The sequence below is a fragment of the Emys orbicularis genome, chromosome 3 (assembly GCF_028017835.1).
Source record: "Emys orbicularis isolate rEmyOrb1 chromosome 3, rEmyOrb1.hap1, whole genome shotgun sequence".
NCBI classification, from domain to species: domain Eukaryota; kingdom Metazoa; phylum Chordata; order Testudines; family Emydidae; genus Emys; species Emys orbicularis.
The window spans coordinates 1639498-1657169 of NC_088685.1; the positions used below are offsets into that span (position 1 = coordinate 1639498).

A 17672-nucleotide genomic window follows, 5' to 3' on the forward strand; every position below is an offset into this window, starting at 1 on the left:
ACTGCTTCTGTAGTTGGATAGCCATTCACAGTCTTTGTTTAATCCTGATCTGATGGTGTCAAATTTGCAAATGAACTGGAGCTCAGCAGTTTCTCTTTGGAGTCTGGTCCTGAAGTTTTTTTGCTGTAAGATGGCTACCTTAAAATCTGCTATTGTGTGGCCAGGGAGGTTAAAGTGTTCTCCTACAGGTTTTTGTATATTGCCATTCCTGATATCTGACTTGTGTCCATTTATCCTCTTGCGTAGTGACTGTCCAGTTTGGCCAATGTACATAGCAGAGGGGCATTGCTGGCACATGATGGCATATATAACATTGGTGGACGTGCAGGTGAATGAGCCGGTGATGTTGTAGCTGATCTGGTTAGGTCCTGTGATAGTGCTGCTGGTGTAGATATGTGGGCAGAGTTGGCATCGAGGTTTGTTGCATGGGTTGGTTCCTGAGTTAGAGTTGTTATGGTGCGGTGCGTGGTTGCTGGTGAGAATATGCTTAAGGTTGGCAGGTTGTCTGTGGGCGAGGACAGGCCTGCCTCCCAAGGTCTGTGAAAGTGAGGGGTCATTGTCCAGGATGGGTTGTAGATCACTGATGATGCGTTGGAGAGGTTTAAGCTGAGGGCTGTAGGTGATGGCCAGTGGAGTTCTGTTGGTTTCTTTTTTGGGCCTGTCTTGTAGCAGGAGGCTTCTGGGTACACGTCTGGCTCTGTTGATTTGTTCCTTTATTTCCTTGTGTGGGTATCGTAGTTTTGAGAATGCTTGGTGAAGATCTTGTAGGTGTTGGTCTCTGTCTGAGGGGTTGGAGCAGATGCGGTTGTACCTCAGTGCTTGGCTGTAAACGATGGATCGTGTGGTGTGTCCGGGGTGGAAGCTGGAGGCATGAAGGTAGGCATAGCGGTCGGTGGGTTTTCGGTATAGGGTGGTGTTAACGTGGCCATTGCTTATTTGTACTGTGGTGTCCAGGAAGTGGACCTCCCGTGTAGATTGGTCCAGGCTGAGGTTGATGGTGGGGTGGAAGCTGTTGAAATCATGGTGGAATTCTTCCAGGGTCTCCTTCCCATGGGTCCAGATGATGAAGATGTCATCAATGTAGCGTAGGTAGAGAAGGGGCGTGAGTGGACGAGAGCTGAGGAAGCGTTGTTCCAGGTCAGCCATAAAGATGTTGGCATATTGTGGGGCCATGCGGGTGCCCATAGCGGTGCCACTGGTCTGGAGGTATATATTGTCACCAAATTTGAAATAATTGTGCGTGAGGATAAAGTCGCAGAGCTCGGCAATAAGTTGTGCTGTGTCATCATCAGGGATACTGTTCCTGACAGCTTGTATTCCATCTGTGTGTGGGATGTTTGTGTAGAGAGCCTCTACATCCATGGTGGCTAGGATGGTGTTTTCTGGGAGGTCACCAATGCATAGTAGTTTTCTCAGGAAATCTGTGGTGTCACGGAGATAGCTGGGAGTGCTGGTGGCGTAGGGTCTGAGTAGGGAGTCCACATATCCAGACAGTCCTTCAGTGAGAGTGCCAATGCCCGAGATGATGGGGCGTCCAGGATTTCCAGGTTTGTGGATCTTGGGTAGTAGATAGAATAACCCCGGTCGGGGCTCTAAGGGTATGTTGATTTGTTCCTGTGTTAGTGTAGGGAGTGTCCTGAGTAGATGGTGCAGTTTCTTAGTGTATTCCTCAGTGGGATCTGAGGAAAGTGGCCTGTAGAATTTGGTATTGGAGAGTTGTCTGGCGGCCTCCTTCTGGTAGTCAGACCTGTTCATAAGAAGTGACGGTTGATGATGGGGTGTAATGGGGTTAGGAACCGGGGGGTGGGGGGTTTGTGTAAATTTAAAAACAAGCAGTGGGAATTTACACTGTTTCTTTTCTGAAAATCTCTCGACAGCTCGACGATGCCTTTCTAGAGGACCAGGAGGCCCTGGATAGCGTTGCATCAAGCAGCGAAGATGAACCGGGCCCACGTTGGTTTTGCTCAATGCCGATACAAATTGTTGAAGAGGACTCTGAGGATGACGGCTATAAGGAGTTTAGGAGGAGGCTTGGCATGGAACTAACTGAGCCAGTGCCACGTCGTGAGCGTAAAAAAGTCCTGTGAACTATTGTACGCGTTGCTGTTTATGCTGTCCTTAATCACTGCCTTAGGGAAAAGCTTTTTGAAGATTGTGAGGACTGTGTCATAGATGCGCCAGCCCAACGGCACCATGACTGTGTGACTTGGACTTCAGTGGATATAAACTGCAAGCTCCAGGGCCTGTGTGCTGAGCTGTGTTTGGAAATCCTATTAAACACTGTTATTGCCATAGGTTATGCTATGCAATGTCTGTGCCTAACCCAAGAACATTTAGCGCAAGGGGGGACCTCAATAAAAAACAAGCCCCAAGACATTCATTAATATCTGCAAAGGGCCCCCACTTGGAATGGGTACTGTAAGAAGGCCCTACAGAAAAATGTATTTGAACTAAAAGGAAAAAAAAGAAAAGAAAAGCAGCCCAGTTGTGCAGACAACTTATTCCCCCAGCCCAGATCACAAAAGGGAATGCTAGGGAGGGGTGAGCCAATCAACCTGCTAACTATTTTGAAACAAAGAGTTAGGATGGTATAAAAACCTCAGGTAGCTTGGAGCCTGTCTCTTTCAACAGAAACTCTATTGAATTGCTGCTGGACTGCAAGAGGAGGTATGCTCCCTGGTTTTAACTCTGAAAATAGATATTATACAATGCCATTCTTTGCCCATGCTGTCTCAGTAAATAATGGTGCCTATCTTCATTGCAGTGTGATCTGTTTAGCATGGAACCAGGAACTTTAAGCTGCATTTCACCACCAGGCCAAGGTAAAAACCATTTTAACTATAGATGTGCTTAATACTGTTACATTAAAAAAAAACCCTTCAGGTATTACACAGGTTGTATGGGGATTTGGGGGTAATCCTAACGTAACATTTTTGCTTGTTCTTTAACCTGAAGGCTCAAACACACATGGCGGGGGCGGGATGGTGGTGGACAGAACAACCATGTGCCTTTTAAATGCATGTGGGTTTATTGAAAAGTATTTTCAATGGATTTTAAAAGCAGTTTGGTTTTTATTTTGCAAAATGAGATGTATTTTTAAAAAATGTTTGTGGGTTTGTTTTTTAAAGTGGTAGAAATAAACTCAAAACCTGTGGTTGTTGTACAGCCTGAAATGGATTCTTTTGTTTTAAAGCTGTGACTTTTTAAATAGAAAAACACCCTAACCAATATTTTAATATTATAAGTTTACAAGACAGTTTCATGTGTTTTATTATAATGTTGTTTGCTTCACAGTACGGTCAAAACATGAGAGGGTAAACAAGCTCAAAAGAAAAAGGAAAGAGACAGCTGAAAAGAAAAATTCACCAGCATCAATGACTGATGGATGGATGAAGCCCAGTAAATATATTTTGCTTATTTGTTTGGTTGTTTCATGAGGTTTTGTATTTTAAGTAAATCCATAGGTGTGGGTGAGAAAGATGGTAAAGTTCAGTTTCGTAAAATGTTTTTTCTCCCCCCTCATAGGCACGGGCAGCTTTCCTGACAATGCTGTAGTCGAAGCTACAGGGACACCTCCACCAGAACCGCCAAAGAACCAGGAATCTGCTTTGAGACCTTTAACAACGCCAGGGCCGTAGCAACAAAGAACGTGGCCCCCTCCGAACGGTGACCCCCTCCGAACATATGTCCAGGCGGGGCCCCTTACAATGCAGAAACTGGAATGCGGTATTTATTTTGCCACTTTTAGGGGCCCCCTTCCTTGCGGGGCCCCCTCCGGTCGGAGGGTACGGAGGGCGCTCGCTACGCCTCTGAACAACGCTAACACAAAACAGCACAAGCAGGAGCGCCGCCAGCTTTTCTGCCGCCCTAGGCAGCGGAAGGTCCCGCCCCGAAATGCCGCCCACCCCCCCAGAGGCGGCGGAAGGTCCCGCCACTGAAATACCGCCGCGGTCGCCGCCCCCCAAATTGTAGCGCCCTAGGCGACCACCTAGGTCGCCTAATGGGTTGCGCCGGCCCTGAGCACGAGAGTGCAGATGAAGCATCAGGGCAGTCCAAACTTCATATACGTCAAACCCAAGGACAAAACAAAAGATTCTGGTAAAGACCATCCACGCAAACACAACTCCAGTTCCTCAGCGGCCAGCACCACACCAAGCCCTGAGAAAACTGAGCAAAAACACACACATTCACAAACCCGGAGCACGTGCTCTAGGGGTTGTGAACGTGAGCAAAAACACACACATTCACAAACCCGGAGCACGCGCTCTAGGGGTTGTGAATAAAAAACCAAGGACTGACAAACCATTCTCCCAACACCATAAGCTCGTCACAGCTCCCCCATATTCTAGTATTTGGGGAAAGTATGATGCTTCATTCAGAAAACTGATGAAGATTTGGGGGAAATATGAGGCTTTGTTCAGAATACTGGTGGCTGCTATTTCCTCAGGGGTCTAAAAGAAAGGAGAGCTGGAAACCACGTCAAAAATGCAAAAGCTCTGGCAGGTGACTTTTTGAAAAATGCTTCAGTTTTTCCAAAAGGGGGCTCTGAGCAGGCGTGACTAGCCGTGGAAAGCGGCCTGGGTAAAAAGGACACACTCAAGGGTACACATCAGCTCAGGTGTAAACAAAAGGGGGGACAGCTCTTGGTGGACAAACAAATGGCGGCCAAAAAGTTCCAGGCCAGGGTCTCAGTAAAATTTTTTAAAAAGGCTAAAGAGGTAATGAGGAAAAAAAACAAAAAGAGATGCCCCCTACTGGAGGCTCTCAAACTGGCTTGTCTGAAAATGGGGAGGTGGAATCCGACTCTCACGCAGAGTCTGATTTAGAAAATTCCCCAGAGGGCTCTCTAGAAGGTCCCCGTCTACTCCTGATGACCCTCACGGAGGCCCCTCGGAGTCTGACTCTCAAATAGTCTCTGATGTAGAAGATGCCGCTGATGGTCCCGTAGAGGAACCCCCAAGTAACCCTGAAAATGCAGAGGTGTATATGGAGAGAGTGAGAAGTTGGCAACGTGAATTACCTAGATTTGGGGGGGTCGGTGTATTGTGAGGAATTTCGTTTTGTCAATCCTGAGCGAATAAATTCAGCTCAGCAGGTTGTTGAAGCCATACACAGGGGAATACAGTTAGTTCTGGATGACGTTAATGGTGATTATGATGATTACGTTCAGTTACGTTTAGAGAGGCGAAATTTAACTAACCCTTTGTTTTCGGTCAGAAGAACTAGGGATGAGCTGTCGGCTGAGGATTTCTTAACTCAGGCCTCAAAGCTGCTACAGAGCAATAGAGAGTTGCATCTCGATGGGACGTTGCACCTCGTTGTGACAGTTGTAAAAAACAGGGGTGGGGGCGCTCGTAGAGTTTTAAATTCTATCCGCGGTAGTCAAATCCTCCATAAAAAGAGACAATGCTTAGTAGACCTGACTTACACCGGTACCAATCTGTGTTTTGCGGGTGGGCTCTTGGCCGTCATGTCCGACCGTAAACCTACAGACGCGGAATTGTTAGCGGGGGCGAGAAAGTTGCATGAGAAACTGGGGTGGTCAGATCAAAAAAAGGTTCTGCTCAGTGACGTAGCAACGTTTGAACAGCATTTAGGAGTCAATATACAGGTGGTGCTGTATACGGCGAAAGGCAGATGGGGCTTTTTTAAAACGGGGGGCCCAGTGTACCCCAAGACTTTTTTCATCCTGTTGCACGATGAGCATTACTATGGGGTTCTGGATGTGAAAAAGTTGTTCGATGTGAAAAATTATTGTGAGTTTTGCCACATGGCGTACAGTCACGACCACTCTTGCAGGTATCGTTGCCGCCTCTGTTTGAGCGTAACGTGCTTGGACAGCATGGGCGTGCAGCTGAGGTGTCCTAGCTGTAGACTGTATTGTCGATCCAAAGAGTGTTTAGATGGACACGTCGACTGTGCGTCGAAAAAACAAGTCGAATGCCTGTCTAAAACTTTGTGTGATAAGTGTCAGTCTTATGTGGACAATCGGCACAGGTGTAAAGGGAGGCGCTGTAAGCAGTGTCAGGTGATGTGATCGCTGGTGATGTAGACAGTCACCTGTGTTTTATGGACAGCATTAGAAAGCCCAAATCCTCAGAAAAGTATATTTTTTTATTATTTTGAATGCACGCAGGAGACTGGGTTGCACACGCCCAATTACATTTTTGTTATGTTCCTAAAGCCGGAAAAATCCTGGGAATTTAAGGGCAACGAGTGTCTTTCTATGTTTGTTGAGACCTTTATTGGCAAAGAGTTCCGGGACTACACGTTCCTAGCTTACAGTTCCAAAGGTTATAATGCGTACTTCATCGTTAGACAGTTACTGAAGGAAAAGATGTGCCTAGAACTGATCACTCAGGGTACCTCTTGGGGCCAGATTCACCAAAGGGCTTAAGTGCCTAACTGCTGCTTTAGGCACCTAACTGCCAGAATCAGGCCCCACTAGGATTCCCAACGCCCCGCCCAGCTGCTGCTCACCACTGCAGGGTCCTAAACTCACTTGAAAGTCGTTTACAACAAGAGGGTCCTAGGAGAAGTGTTTAAAACCCTGCCCTACGGCTTTTAAAAATGGATACGAGATGGAAACACCCCTTTTCTTCAATTCTCGCGGGGCCTAGCAACTTCAGGAAAAGTTACTTTATAAAAAATGTGTTGGATAATGCCAAACAAACACTGTCTGTTATGCTTGAGAATATTGTGTGGTGTTACAGTTCTTGGCAACCTCTGTATAAAGAACTGCTCTGTAAATATCCCTTTATCAATTTTGTGGAGGGGCTGCCTGATGCTTTTGACGATGACCGTTTGTTTCCTACCAATCAAGTAAATATGATTATCATAGACGATCTGATGAATTCTGCTTGTGAAATCGAGAAAGCTTTTACCAAGTATGTGCATCACAGAAACCTGAGCATTATGTTTATAGTTCAAAACATATTTTGTCAGGGGGGAAAGAGTCACACGATTAACCTAAACACAAAGTACATGGTTCTGTGCAAAAACCCCAGGGATAAATTACAAATCGCTACGCTCGCTCGGCAAATGTACCCCTGCAAAGCTGAATTCTTTCTAGAAGCTTTTGAGGATGCTACCAAAAGACCTTATGGCTACCTGGTGGTGGATTTAAATGCTTCCACACCAGAAGCTTATAGACTAAGAACTGGTGTTTTCCCTCCAGACTGGCTGGTGGTTTATACTTTGAAAAGAACAACAGCCGGGTATAAAAAGAGATGAACTATTGGCAGGCCCCTTTGTAACAGCTGGGGTTGCTGACTGAAAACATGTCTAGCTGTGTAAAGAGAAACCTGGTCCTTTTAAAATTACTTAGCAAATCGTCCCCGCAGCAAAGGAGGGCTATACTATGTTCGGCCTCTGACGATTTAGTAGCGGCCATCTCAGAAATAGCGCTCAAGCTCCCAACTTCCCTGGGGGTGTAATATATTTTCTTTAACAGAGCTGCCTGTGTAGACATGACTTTTACTGGTACCGTCTTTTACTAACACAAATATGAAAGGGGACACATTCATATTGACACATTTAAATAAATAAGTTTTATTAATCGCCTGGTTTAACACGACCTTTTACAGCCGCCTGTAAAATTGGACTCCATAAGGAAGTCTGAGCTGGTTCATTCTTCCATTTTGTCCTTTTCCAGATTTTCGTCTTGATATCTGTGTCTCATATCATGCATCAGCTGTTTTTGCTTATGTCTATTTACTCCCATGGGGCTACCGATGTGTAAGTTCTCAAAGGCCTCTAGAAAGGCATCGTCGAACTGTTGAGAGATTTTCAGAAAAGAAAGTAAGCAGCCCACTGCTTCTTTTTAGATTTAGACAACTCGCTGGTTCCTAACCCCATTACACCCCATCATCAACTGTCACTTCTTAATCATTCATTTACCTGAGCGACGATTTTTCCGTTCACCTTGTCCTCCGGTGACTCCCCCGAGCTGTGTTCGCCTTCCTCCTCCACGGGGGTGGACGACAAGAGGCCACCACACTCATCGGGGTGTCTCACAAGCAGTTGGGTTTCGGGTTCTGGCGTATCCATCAACGGCTGGGCCAAAGGGCTCCCCTCGGTCGCTCCCTCCTCCTCCTCGGAACTGTCGCTGATGTAGCGCTTTTTCCGCAGATGGTCAAAGGCCCTCGGGGCTAAAATAAAGTCCGAAGTTCTCACGGGGGTGGTGAAGGAGTCCATGTTTCCACGATTTCTAAAGCACGCGTTCTTGGTAAAAGATGGCCTCTTCTGCCCCAGCGCTGGGACTTATGCGGTGATGGTGCTGCACTCTGATTGGCAGAGGCCACTGGAAGGAGTTTTTAGAGGGGTCACATGACCCTCTTCTGGGCGGGTCACCGCCCCCCCCGGAACACCCCGGCTTGGTCAAATCTGCTCTCAGGGCGGGCCTATGCAGCCGAACCCATCACGATTGGTAGAGGGCGGTGGGAGGAGTTCTTAGAGGAATCACACGAACCACTTCCGGACGGATCACCCCGCCCTGGAACACCCCTGATTGGTCAAATCTCCTCTCGGGGCGGGCCTATGGGGGCGAAACCCCTTCTGATTGGTAGAGGGTAGTGGGAGGAGTTCTTAGAGGGGTCACATGACACATTTTGCTTCCGGTCATGTGTCCACCTTGACCCCAGAAGTAATACCCCCCATGGGTGGGACTTCAGGTGACAGGAGGTCAGAGCTTAATGGGTCAAGGGGTGGGGTTTAAGGCGCCAAGGGGAGAGGTTAGGGTTTGATTGATGGTAGGGCCCTTATACTACTTCCGTTTTCCATACTATCGAATCCCACCCTGCCAGCATGCCCACTAACAGAAGGGGCCCACAAATTCCACCATCTCCCTAGCATCCAGCGGGCACCATCAACACAGCTCTGTGTCAAGGCATCACCCATCCTCCGTGGCCTGCCACACCCCTGCTAGTCCAGTCCAAACAATGCACCTGGATGGTGATGGTCTTGGACACACAACTCTCAGTCCTGACGTGCAACTGTCCTCTGCTCTGCCCCTCTCCGCTGAGCTCTGCTGCTGCATCCCGCTCTGCTCTGCTCTTCAGCACCCTTTGCTACTCTAGACCTGCACAGGGGACAGATCATCTTGCCGAACTGCCTGGTCTTTTTTATGATGAGAACTAACCTCAGGACTGTTGCCCTCAAACCCAAGTCACACATACGCCTGATCAGGCTGGAATCAATCCAGTCTCAGTTCCACCCACGTCATTCACTTTTCTCCCTTGAGTGGAAGAGTTTGTTCCGGTAATTGAAGATTTGTGGTCCATGGATTAACTATGGAGTTAAATTAACTGCAGATAATTTAAATCACCCATTTACGTTTTCTGGTCCTCTGAATATCCCGACAGAAACCCAGAGTGGATAGGAATGGCTTTTGCTACATTTCATCCCAGGGTTTATCAGTTTTATTGTTTTTAGACTGTTTGGCATTTTCCTGCCATTAATCAAGTTCCTCTCGACCCCACTGCTCTGCAGATCCATTCATAATGCTCCATGGATGGATACACAGGCGGCATCACACTCGTTAGCCACCCACTGACCTGTGGCAGTTGGAAATGGGGCCCAATGACCCCAAGCTCCGGAAATGCAGCCCTTGAGGAGGGAAAGAAGCAGCTCCTCCACTATTTAGAGGAAAACAATAGAATCTAATAGATACTTAATCTGGTCTGATGTGCTTTGTGCAACAGAGGACAGCAGTGCATGTCCAGACACAGTCCCCTGGAGATGTAGGGCTGGGGATCATTGCTTGACATGGCTGACTATGAATGGATTGCAATTAGGACTGGGTGGATTGGGTCTTGTTACCAGATGTGCCCATTACTTTGGGGTATGTTCATTTATTCGGGTTACTCTTCTGGGGAAGGGGATTCTGTAATTCTATCCATGTACTGCTTGTGTCATTTGTGTTTTTATATGGAGCTCTACTTCTCCTTTCTGCAAGTCCCCTCCCAATGGAGCTACCCTGCAGGACCTAGGTTCCCTAGGGCTGGGTTTCTCCAGCCCCAGAACCAGATGAACACCCACCCACCCACACGTACATTAACAGAGCAAGTCTGAGCGGACCGGGTCAATCAGCACTGTCAAGCTGACCCCTTATATGTCTCTGGACTCACTGGGCTGGATGAAGCAGCACTTTCAAGCTGTCTCTCCTTATATGCCCCTGGGCTCCATGGACTGGGTCAAGCAGCACTTTCAAGCTGTTACCCTTATGCGTCCCAGATTCAGCACGTCCCTATCCCCACTCCCCCAACACAATTGTACTGGCAGTAACCTACTCGATGAGCAAACCCCACAGTATTTTGGGCGCTGCAGGGATCCTTAGCTTAGGTAAAAGAAGCGTTGCTGTAGAGTGAATGGGGGAAGCTAAAATCACAAAAGAGTAAAGTTCAGCAAGAGAGAGAGAAGCAACCAACTTAACCATAAAAGTTATTTATTGAATAATAGTGATAACTACACAAGGAGAGCTAAACCAACATAACATACATGATTAAAGGCTAATACCTAAGGTAGAAAGGAAAACAGAGAGAGAAAGAGGGGGGGATCTCACCCACTCCATGAGGCTTGAACTGAAAATACAGTAGCAGGTATAAATACAGAGCACATGAAAAGATGGGAGTTGTCTTTCTTGCTCCCATCTTTTCATGTGCTCTGTATTTATCCCTCTACTGTATTTTCCAGTCCATGCAGCTGATGAAGTGGGTTCTAGCCCACGAAAGCTTATGCCCAAATAAATGTGTTAGTCTCTACGGGGCCACAAGGACTCCTCCTTGTTTTTGCTGATACAGACTAACACGGCTCCGCTCTGAAATCTGAACCTAAACACATTCATACTTGGAACAAGGTGCAGATTTTTAACAGTGCAGGGAAGTAACCACTGGAAAAATGTACCTAGGAAGGGCAGTGGATTCTCCATCTCCTGAAGTCTTTAAATCAAGACTGGACCTAGATGCCAGCTCACAGAGAAAGACTGGCCAGACCAGATTCTGGCTGGCTCCTTGCTCTTGTGCCAAATACCATGGGCGAGTTAGTGAGCGTAGGCATTCGGGCCCTGACTTCCCCCAGCAGGGGCACAGCCCCACCTGAGCCAACAGTGCCCCCACGGGCAGGGGGAGAGCTGAGGTGGGGAAGGGCCACAGGGAGTGCAAGGGGAGGAGATGGGGGGGGGTGTCCAGGGAGAAGGATTAGAGCTGGGCGGTCAATGAGGGGGAGCAGGTGGAGGATGGGACACAGGGGATCATTGAAGGGGAGGGTCAGGGCTGAAACTTGAGGGGGGAAGGGGTGCGTATGTGAGGGGTACTGGGGGGAGGAGCAAGCTGAAGGCGAGGGGGGGGTTGCTGGGTGTGCGGGGGTAGGGAGATCAATGGGTGGGTGGGTGGGAGTGAGGGGAGCTAGGTGGGGGGACTGAGGGTGTGGGAGTGGGTGGCAATGAGGGGCTCTGAGGGGAGGGGGACTGGGAATGTGGGGGTGGGCGAGAGTGAGGGGAGGGGCTCTGGGCTATCTGAGGGGAGAAGGTGGGAGTGGGGGAGGGACTCTGGGGGGGAGGGGCTCTGGGCTGTCTGAGGTGGGTGGGAATGGGGGGAGGGGCTCTGGCCTGTCTGAAGTGAAGGAGGGGCTCTGGGGGAGTGGTCTCTGGGCTGTCTGAGGTGGGTAGGAGTGGGGGAGGGGTCTCTGGGGGGGAGGGGGTCTGAAGTGGGTGGGAGTGGGGGAGGGGTCTCTGGAGGGAGGGGCTCTGGGCTGTCTGAGGTGGGTGGGAGAGGGGGGAGGGGATGTCTGAGGTGGGGGAGGGGCTCTGTGGGGGATCTCTGGAGGGAGGGGCTCTGGGCTGTCTGAGGTGGGTGGGAGTGGGGGGAGGGGCTCTGGGCTGTCTGAGGGAGGAAGGGTTGGGCCGGCGGTGGGGGGGAGTCGGGGAGGGAGTGGCCCCTCCCAAGCGGAGACAGCCGCCGCTCGGCCCCGATTGGTCCCCGTGAGCGAGGCCGGGGGGGGCGGGGCAGAGACGTGGCAGAGCGAGCGCGGCGCCCCGCGCCGGAGGCCAATCCGCGCGGGCCCTGGCGCGCGCCCCCACCCGCTGCCTGCCTGCCGCGGGCGCGCGCCCTGGCTGCGCGCTGACTCGGCGGGCGCGGCGCGCGGTGACGGGCGGCCCCATGGCCTCGGTGGGCCCGGTCGGCGCGGGGCGCTGGGAGCTGGTGCGCAGGGGCCGGGGCCGGCGGCCCGCGGGGGGCGCTGCCGGGCGCAGGGCGCTGCAGGAGGCCAACAGCGGCCGCCTGTTGCCTTCGGCCTGTGAGTGGGGGCGGGGCGAAGACCGGGGGGTGCGGGCGAGTCGGGCTCGGCCCCGCGGGGGGGGGAGTCGGCCCCGGCCCCCCCAGTGGTGCGGGACTCGGCCCCGCGGGGGAGTGGGGCTCAGCCCCCCATGGGGCGGGGGAGCGGGGCTCAGCCCCCCAGTGGTGCGGGACTCGGCCCCCCCCGGGGGAGTGGGGCTCAGCCCCCCATGGGGCGGGGGAGCGGGGCTCAGCCCCCCAGTGGTGCGGGACTCGGGCCCCCCCCCCGGGGGAGTGGGGCTCAGCCCCTCATGGGGCGGGGGAGCGGGGCTCGGCCCCCCAGTGGTGCAGGACTCGGCCCCCCGGGGGAGTGGGGCTCAGCCCCCCATGGGGTGCGGGCGGGTGGGGAGTGGGGCTCGGCCCCCCATGGGGCGGGGGAGCGGGGCTCGGCCCCGCAGTGGTGCAGGACTCGGCCCCCCGGGGGAGTGGGGCTCAGCCCCCCATGGGGTGCGGGTGGGCGGGGAGTGGGGCTCGGCCCCCCAGGGAGGTGCGGGGCTCAGACCCCCGGGCGGGGGAGCGGGGCCAGAGCCTGCATTGGGGGGCTCAGCACCACGCCCTGTAAGTGAGAGCAGAGGCAGGCCCTGGGGCTCAGAGCTGGTGCCGCCTGCGAGCCGGGCTGGGAGGCGGCCGTGGGTGCAGGAGGGCGAATGCTCTGGGGTAACTGTTCCCATAGGATTTGAGGGAGGATTTGTTCTGCCATGGGTCCACCACCACAGCGCACAGCTCTCCACAGGGCCTGGTTGTCCATGAGACTGGCCTCTGGGTACCGCAGTGATGGGCATGCCAGCAACGCCTGGTGAGGGTCTGAATCCTGCCCCAGCCCCCATGTGGGTGGGTGAGTGGGTGGGAGAGATGCATGCTTCCTTATATTAAATGGTCACTTGCCTTGCAGCGGATCCTGCTGCCCAGGGCTCAGCCTGGAGGGAAGGAGACTGACTGCAGTGCCAAGCCTCTGTACAAGGGAGATAGTGGGTTGTTAAGGAGCTGTAGTCCCTGACTCATAAAAGTTTTATTCACTTAATACTGGATTTGCTTTTTGATGGGGTCTTTTTTAGGTGATGGGCTTCATCCCAGTACATCTGCTTCTACTTGAGCTGCCTTTACTGTCTCAGCCAAACTGATCACTTCCCTCTGTTTTTGTTATTTCTAGCACCTATCACTACATCAGACACCATCTTTGAGCTGGGGTTTGAGAAAACTGTGAAGAAGCAGAACAAAGAGCAAGTGCCTCCAGCCCCTGCCCCTGAGCAGCATCACAAAAAACAGAACATGGGGAAAAATGCTAAAAAGTCAACTGCAGTCGATGCAGGACTCAAGCACGGCAAATTCCGAACGCTGGAGGATGCACTGAAAGCTGTGAGTTTTATACCTCCTATTACTGAAGCAGAAGGCCGTGAAGAGCAGTGCATCAGCAGTCAGGAGTTTATAGATGGGCCTGCTCATCTTAACTCATCCTGGTGATGTCCCAAGAAGCCAGACCCAGAGCTGCCGCAGAGCATAGGGTGCCCGTAGTCTCCAACCCCAATGTTAATGTTTCAGAAGCTGAAGAGCGGCACTTCATTTGCGTAAAATAGAGCTGTCAGAGATGTATGCATTAGTGTAATTAAACGCCAGCTAATTGCTCAGTGCTGTCTGACACAAAAATTTAGTCCTTTGCTTGAGGTTCTTAGCTTCCAAAATTCAAACACTGATGAGGAAAGATGCACTGGAAGATCCGTAGGAAAGTGTTCTCTTCATTTCCCCCCCTTTCCATCTTACTTTTACTACCCACTGTTTGGGTTGGGGTGAGGAAGGCATTTGACTAATGTGTGCTACAGTGGCAGGTTGCACGGAAGAACTGAGCCCTTAGGCAGGTTTGGAGGGGTATGTGTTGGGTATGGGAGCAAGATGGTGCACTGGGACTGAGATTTTGTTCCATTTATAGGAGAAAATAGGGTGGTGACGCTGACAGTTCTCAGCAAGCAGTTCACCATCCTGGAACACTGCATGCTGGGACCTGTTATCTCCAGGGTTTGCACCTCCATGTGAAAGACCAGGGTGGGCACGTGCCGTGTTGTAGAAATCTGTAAAGCTCGTCTTAAGAAAAGCAAGGTGGTGAAAAGGGATCAGGAAGAAGGCAGGGGGCTAAAAGCATCATGTAAGGGAAAATGATGAGTGGAGAAACGTGTCTCTAAAGAGAAGTTCTGTGATCTCACAGGAATAAGAAAGGTCAGAGGATGTAAAGAGAAAACAGCTCTCGGAAGAGCTAGCTAGTAATTTCAACTGGATGGGAGCAGCAGAATGTAAAAACCGAGTACACTAAAATGTGAAGGTTTCTGACCTCCCGCCTCCTGTGCTGTTCTCTCTGTTGCTCTTCCACCCTGGGGACTCGGATACTGACTGTGATGGTTTCAGAGCTGTAAGAGTTTGCTCGTCCAGACTAGTGGAGCAGATTGTGATGCCCAGACTACACATGTGCCTTGAGGAGCAGCATTCCCTTCTGCACCAGTTCTGGAAAGTGCTCATCTTACCTCTTCCTAGAGTTCAGATTTCAGAGGCTGCTGCCTTTGACATGCCCTAGTCCTCTGAGCCAAACTGGTATTTTGCGGTTCACCGTTGCACTGTCTGAATAAGCGTCTCTGCAAAGCAGTAGGGCCTCTTTGGAGTTTTAATATACTATATGTATTGTATGACTTTTAAACCAACCTTTGTTCTTTTGGGTAATTTAAGCACTATGCCCGGATGTACAGACACTCTTAAGCTGTGCATTATATAATTTTAACATTAGCTTTAATAACATTTTTAAATCTTGATGAGAAAAATAGGATAGGGAGTGTACTGTCTCTGACCCAGTATCATCATTCCAGTGCTCCCAGTGCAAATGAGATGAGATGGGGGCACTCCCGGCTACTGCCTTGGTGTGTCTAGTGCCATTCTTGGAGGTCACGTTGATTATTTGAAGTGAAACTTGTCTTCCTTTTTAAAAAACACAAACACCTTGGTGCTATGACTGGCCAAAGCCCAAGCTGGGACTTTCTTTTTGTTCTATGTTCGTACAGCGCCTAGGCCAATGGGGGTCTGGCCCATGACTGGGGCTCCTGGGTGCTACTATAATCCCAGTAATGACTACTAATAATCCCAATCCTGTTGACTGCTGCGTGAGTGGCGCGAATGATCTTGTCACTTGGTTGGCAGAAACGCGATTGCAAGAATTAGTTCTGTTTTTCTCCTTTGCGACAGGCATTTGAAGTTGTGTTGCTCCTTCTGCTCCTGCAGGCAGGAAAGTCCCTTCAGACCCCAGCAGGCTAGAAAGGAAGCACTGGCTTCTTTTCTGCCCGCTTCTCATGCTCTCTGGGAGGAACTCTGCGAAGGCTTCACTGCTGAGAATGTTCTCTCACATCTTGTTTATCATGCCTCCTGATGAAATGGGCTGCAGTTCAGCTGGTGTGAGCTTTACATGTTCTAAGTAAACCTGCTACAATGTTTGTCTGCCTGCCATTGGCGTGGTACCTGAGTGTAGACTGACTCTCTTAGAAAAGCCAAACAAACAAGGATTACATTGAAATTTGTCATGACGTAATGCAGACCTGGTACACCAGCTGTCTGCTGGGCTCCTGTATTCAGTTCCTTCTCTTTAATCTAGGTTCTTACTCCATGCTCATCATAGGGGTATCTGTTACATTTCTGTTGGAGAAGGACGTTACCATTTACATTCAATTTCCGGTTTAAGCCAAATTCACCTTGTGCGTCAGTGTTAATTGTGTTTGTGTTTTACAAGAAGGATAGAAGTTAGGCGTTAAAAAGAGCAATCCAAACCGAATGAGTGTGGAAGGGGATAAATAACCTGGCTTTTAGAATAGAAGTTAGGAAGCGTACATGGCTGGTCCCTGAGGGTGCAGTGGACTAGACGTTCAGTTGTTGCACAGTGATCCAGTAATGTTTCCAGGCAAACAGGCCCTCCTGGCTTTGGGTGTGTTTACAGATATAGCAAGAGATGGCCCCTGCCTTGACGAGCTTCCAATCTAATTTTAAAACAAGATGTGCCAAATAGGTAGAGGGTGACAATGGTACGAACGTATCTTGAAGTAGACTAGTTATTGGCCCAGTGTGCTGGTTTTGGGTCGTTCAGACAAGCAAGGGATCTTGCTATCAAGTCATTTCCTACCTCTAGGTCTCTGTGCAGGTTGACGCCCCAAAGTGCACTGATTCTGATACAAACGCGGTTGTGCATAGTGGTAAGTGTGTACAACTCAGCATGGTTGACTCTCAGACTGCTAGGGAAAATGCAGCTACATGCTATCTCATTATCTTCAGATTATGCCTTTGGTAACCCCTGTTTTTCCCCTTGCCAGTTGGTGGGGATGCACAAATTGAACCAATTGGCCTTGTAATTGAAACGTAGCAAATAGTTCTGTTGCTGCAAGAAATAGTCGGGTCCAGCTGTGACTCCCTTTCAGCTGTTGGCTTGCTAGTGCTAACAGGTGCATAAGGTGGTGAAAACATATTTTAGTCACCAGCTCTGACTTTCATATTCCTGGGGAGCAAGAAGGGGCAAGTTCTGCGTAGTCTTTTCAGTTTAGAACAGTGTTTTATTTTTATTTGCTTTACTGACTTCAGTCTTGCTATAAAAATCTGTTCAGTTCTGGACACGTGGTCAGGTCCCTGCATATTTTTTATTCTTCTCTTCGCCCTCAGCACTGGGCTTCACTGGTTTTGATAGTTTCTATATAAAAAAACAAAACCAGATCTTGTGTGTCAATACAATTGCTGTTATTCATGTCATGATGCAAAGGATTGGCGAGTCCGGGGAGCAGTGATGGTTGCGGCTCTAGGAAGCCTGTATGTCCTGTTTTGGAAATGCAGGGCTCTTTTTGCACCAGTACAGATGGAAATTTAGTTCAGCTGTCTTTTTACACAATCTTCCTGAACTAACTTATATTTCAGATCTCGCTTTTCCATACCGAGGGTAGTTAGGTTTCAGAGCAGTTCTCTGAATCTGACTGAGATTTTATACCATGTTCTTGGTGTGTCTTTTACAGCTTGATTTGACAGAACTTCAGAAGGAGCTGGATAAAAGTCAGAACGTGTTTCCTGAGAACCCATCTGTGTGGGTTAAAGACCTGGCTGGATATCTAAACTACAAGCTGCAGACCCCTCGGAGTGACCCCACGCTCAGCCAGCATACTCCTGGTCAGTGACTCTAAATATCAAACTGTCTGGTGTGAAATGCTTGAGTGGCATGAGGGCAGTAAAACCTCATCCTGATAGCGATGCTCTGCTCTTGCATGCTGCGTTACAAACACTGATGCCAGCCTGCTAACACAGACAGCTTGGTCAGTTCTGATGCACCCTTGAGCTAGGCAA

The 17672-nt window shown here is 50.0% G+C and overlaps 1 protein-coding gene across 1 annotated transcript in view; it reads left to right on the plus strand.

Annotated features, from left to right (window-relative positions):
* The first annotated feature begins 12155 nt into the window (after positions 1–12155).
* The window catches only part of TMEM214 (transmembrane protein 214), a 33485-nt gene continuing 27968 nt past the window's right edge, over positions 12156–17672 (plus strand). Inside the window, exons 1-3 of the mRNA XM_065401206.1 lie at positions 12156–12291; positions 13480–13685; positions 17348–17498. Coding sequence (XP_065257278.1) covers positions 12156–12291; positions 13480–13685; positions 17348–17498 — 493 coding nt within the window. The remainder of the gene's footprint in view (positions 12292–13479; positions 13686–17347; positions 17499–17672) is intronic.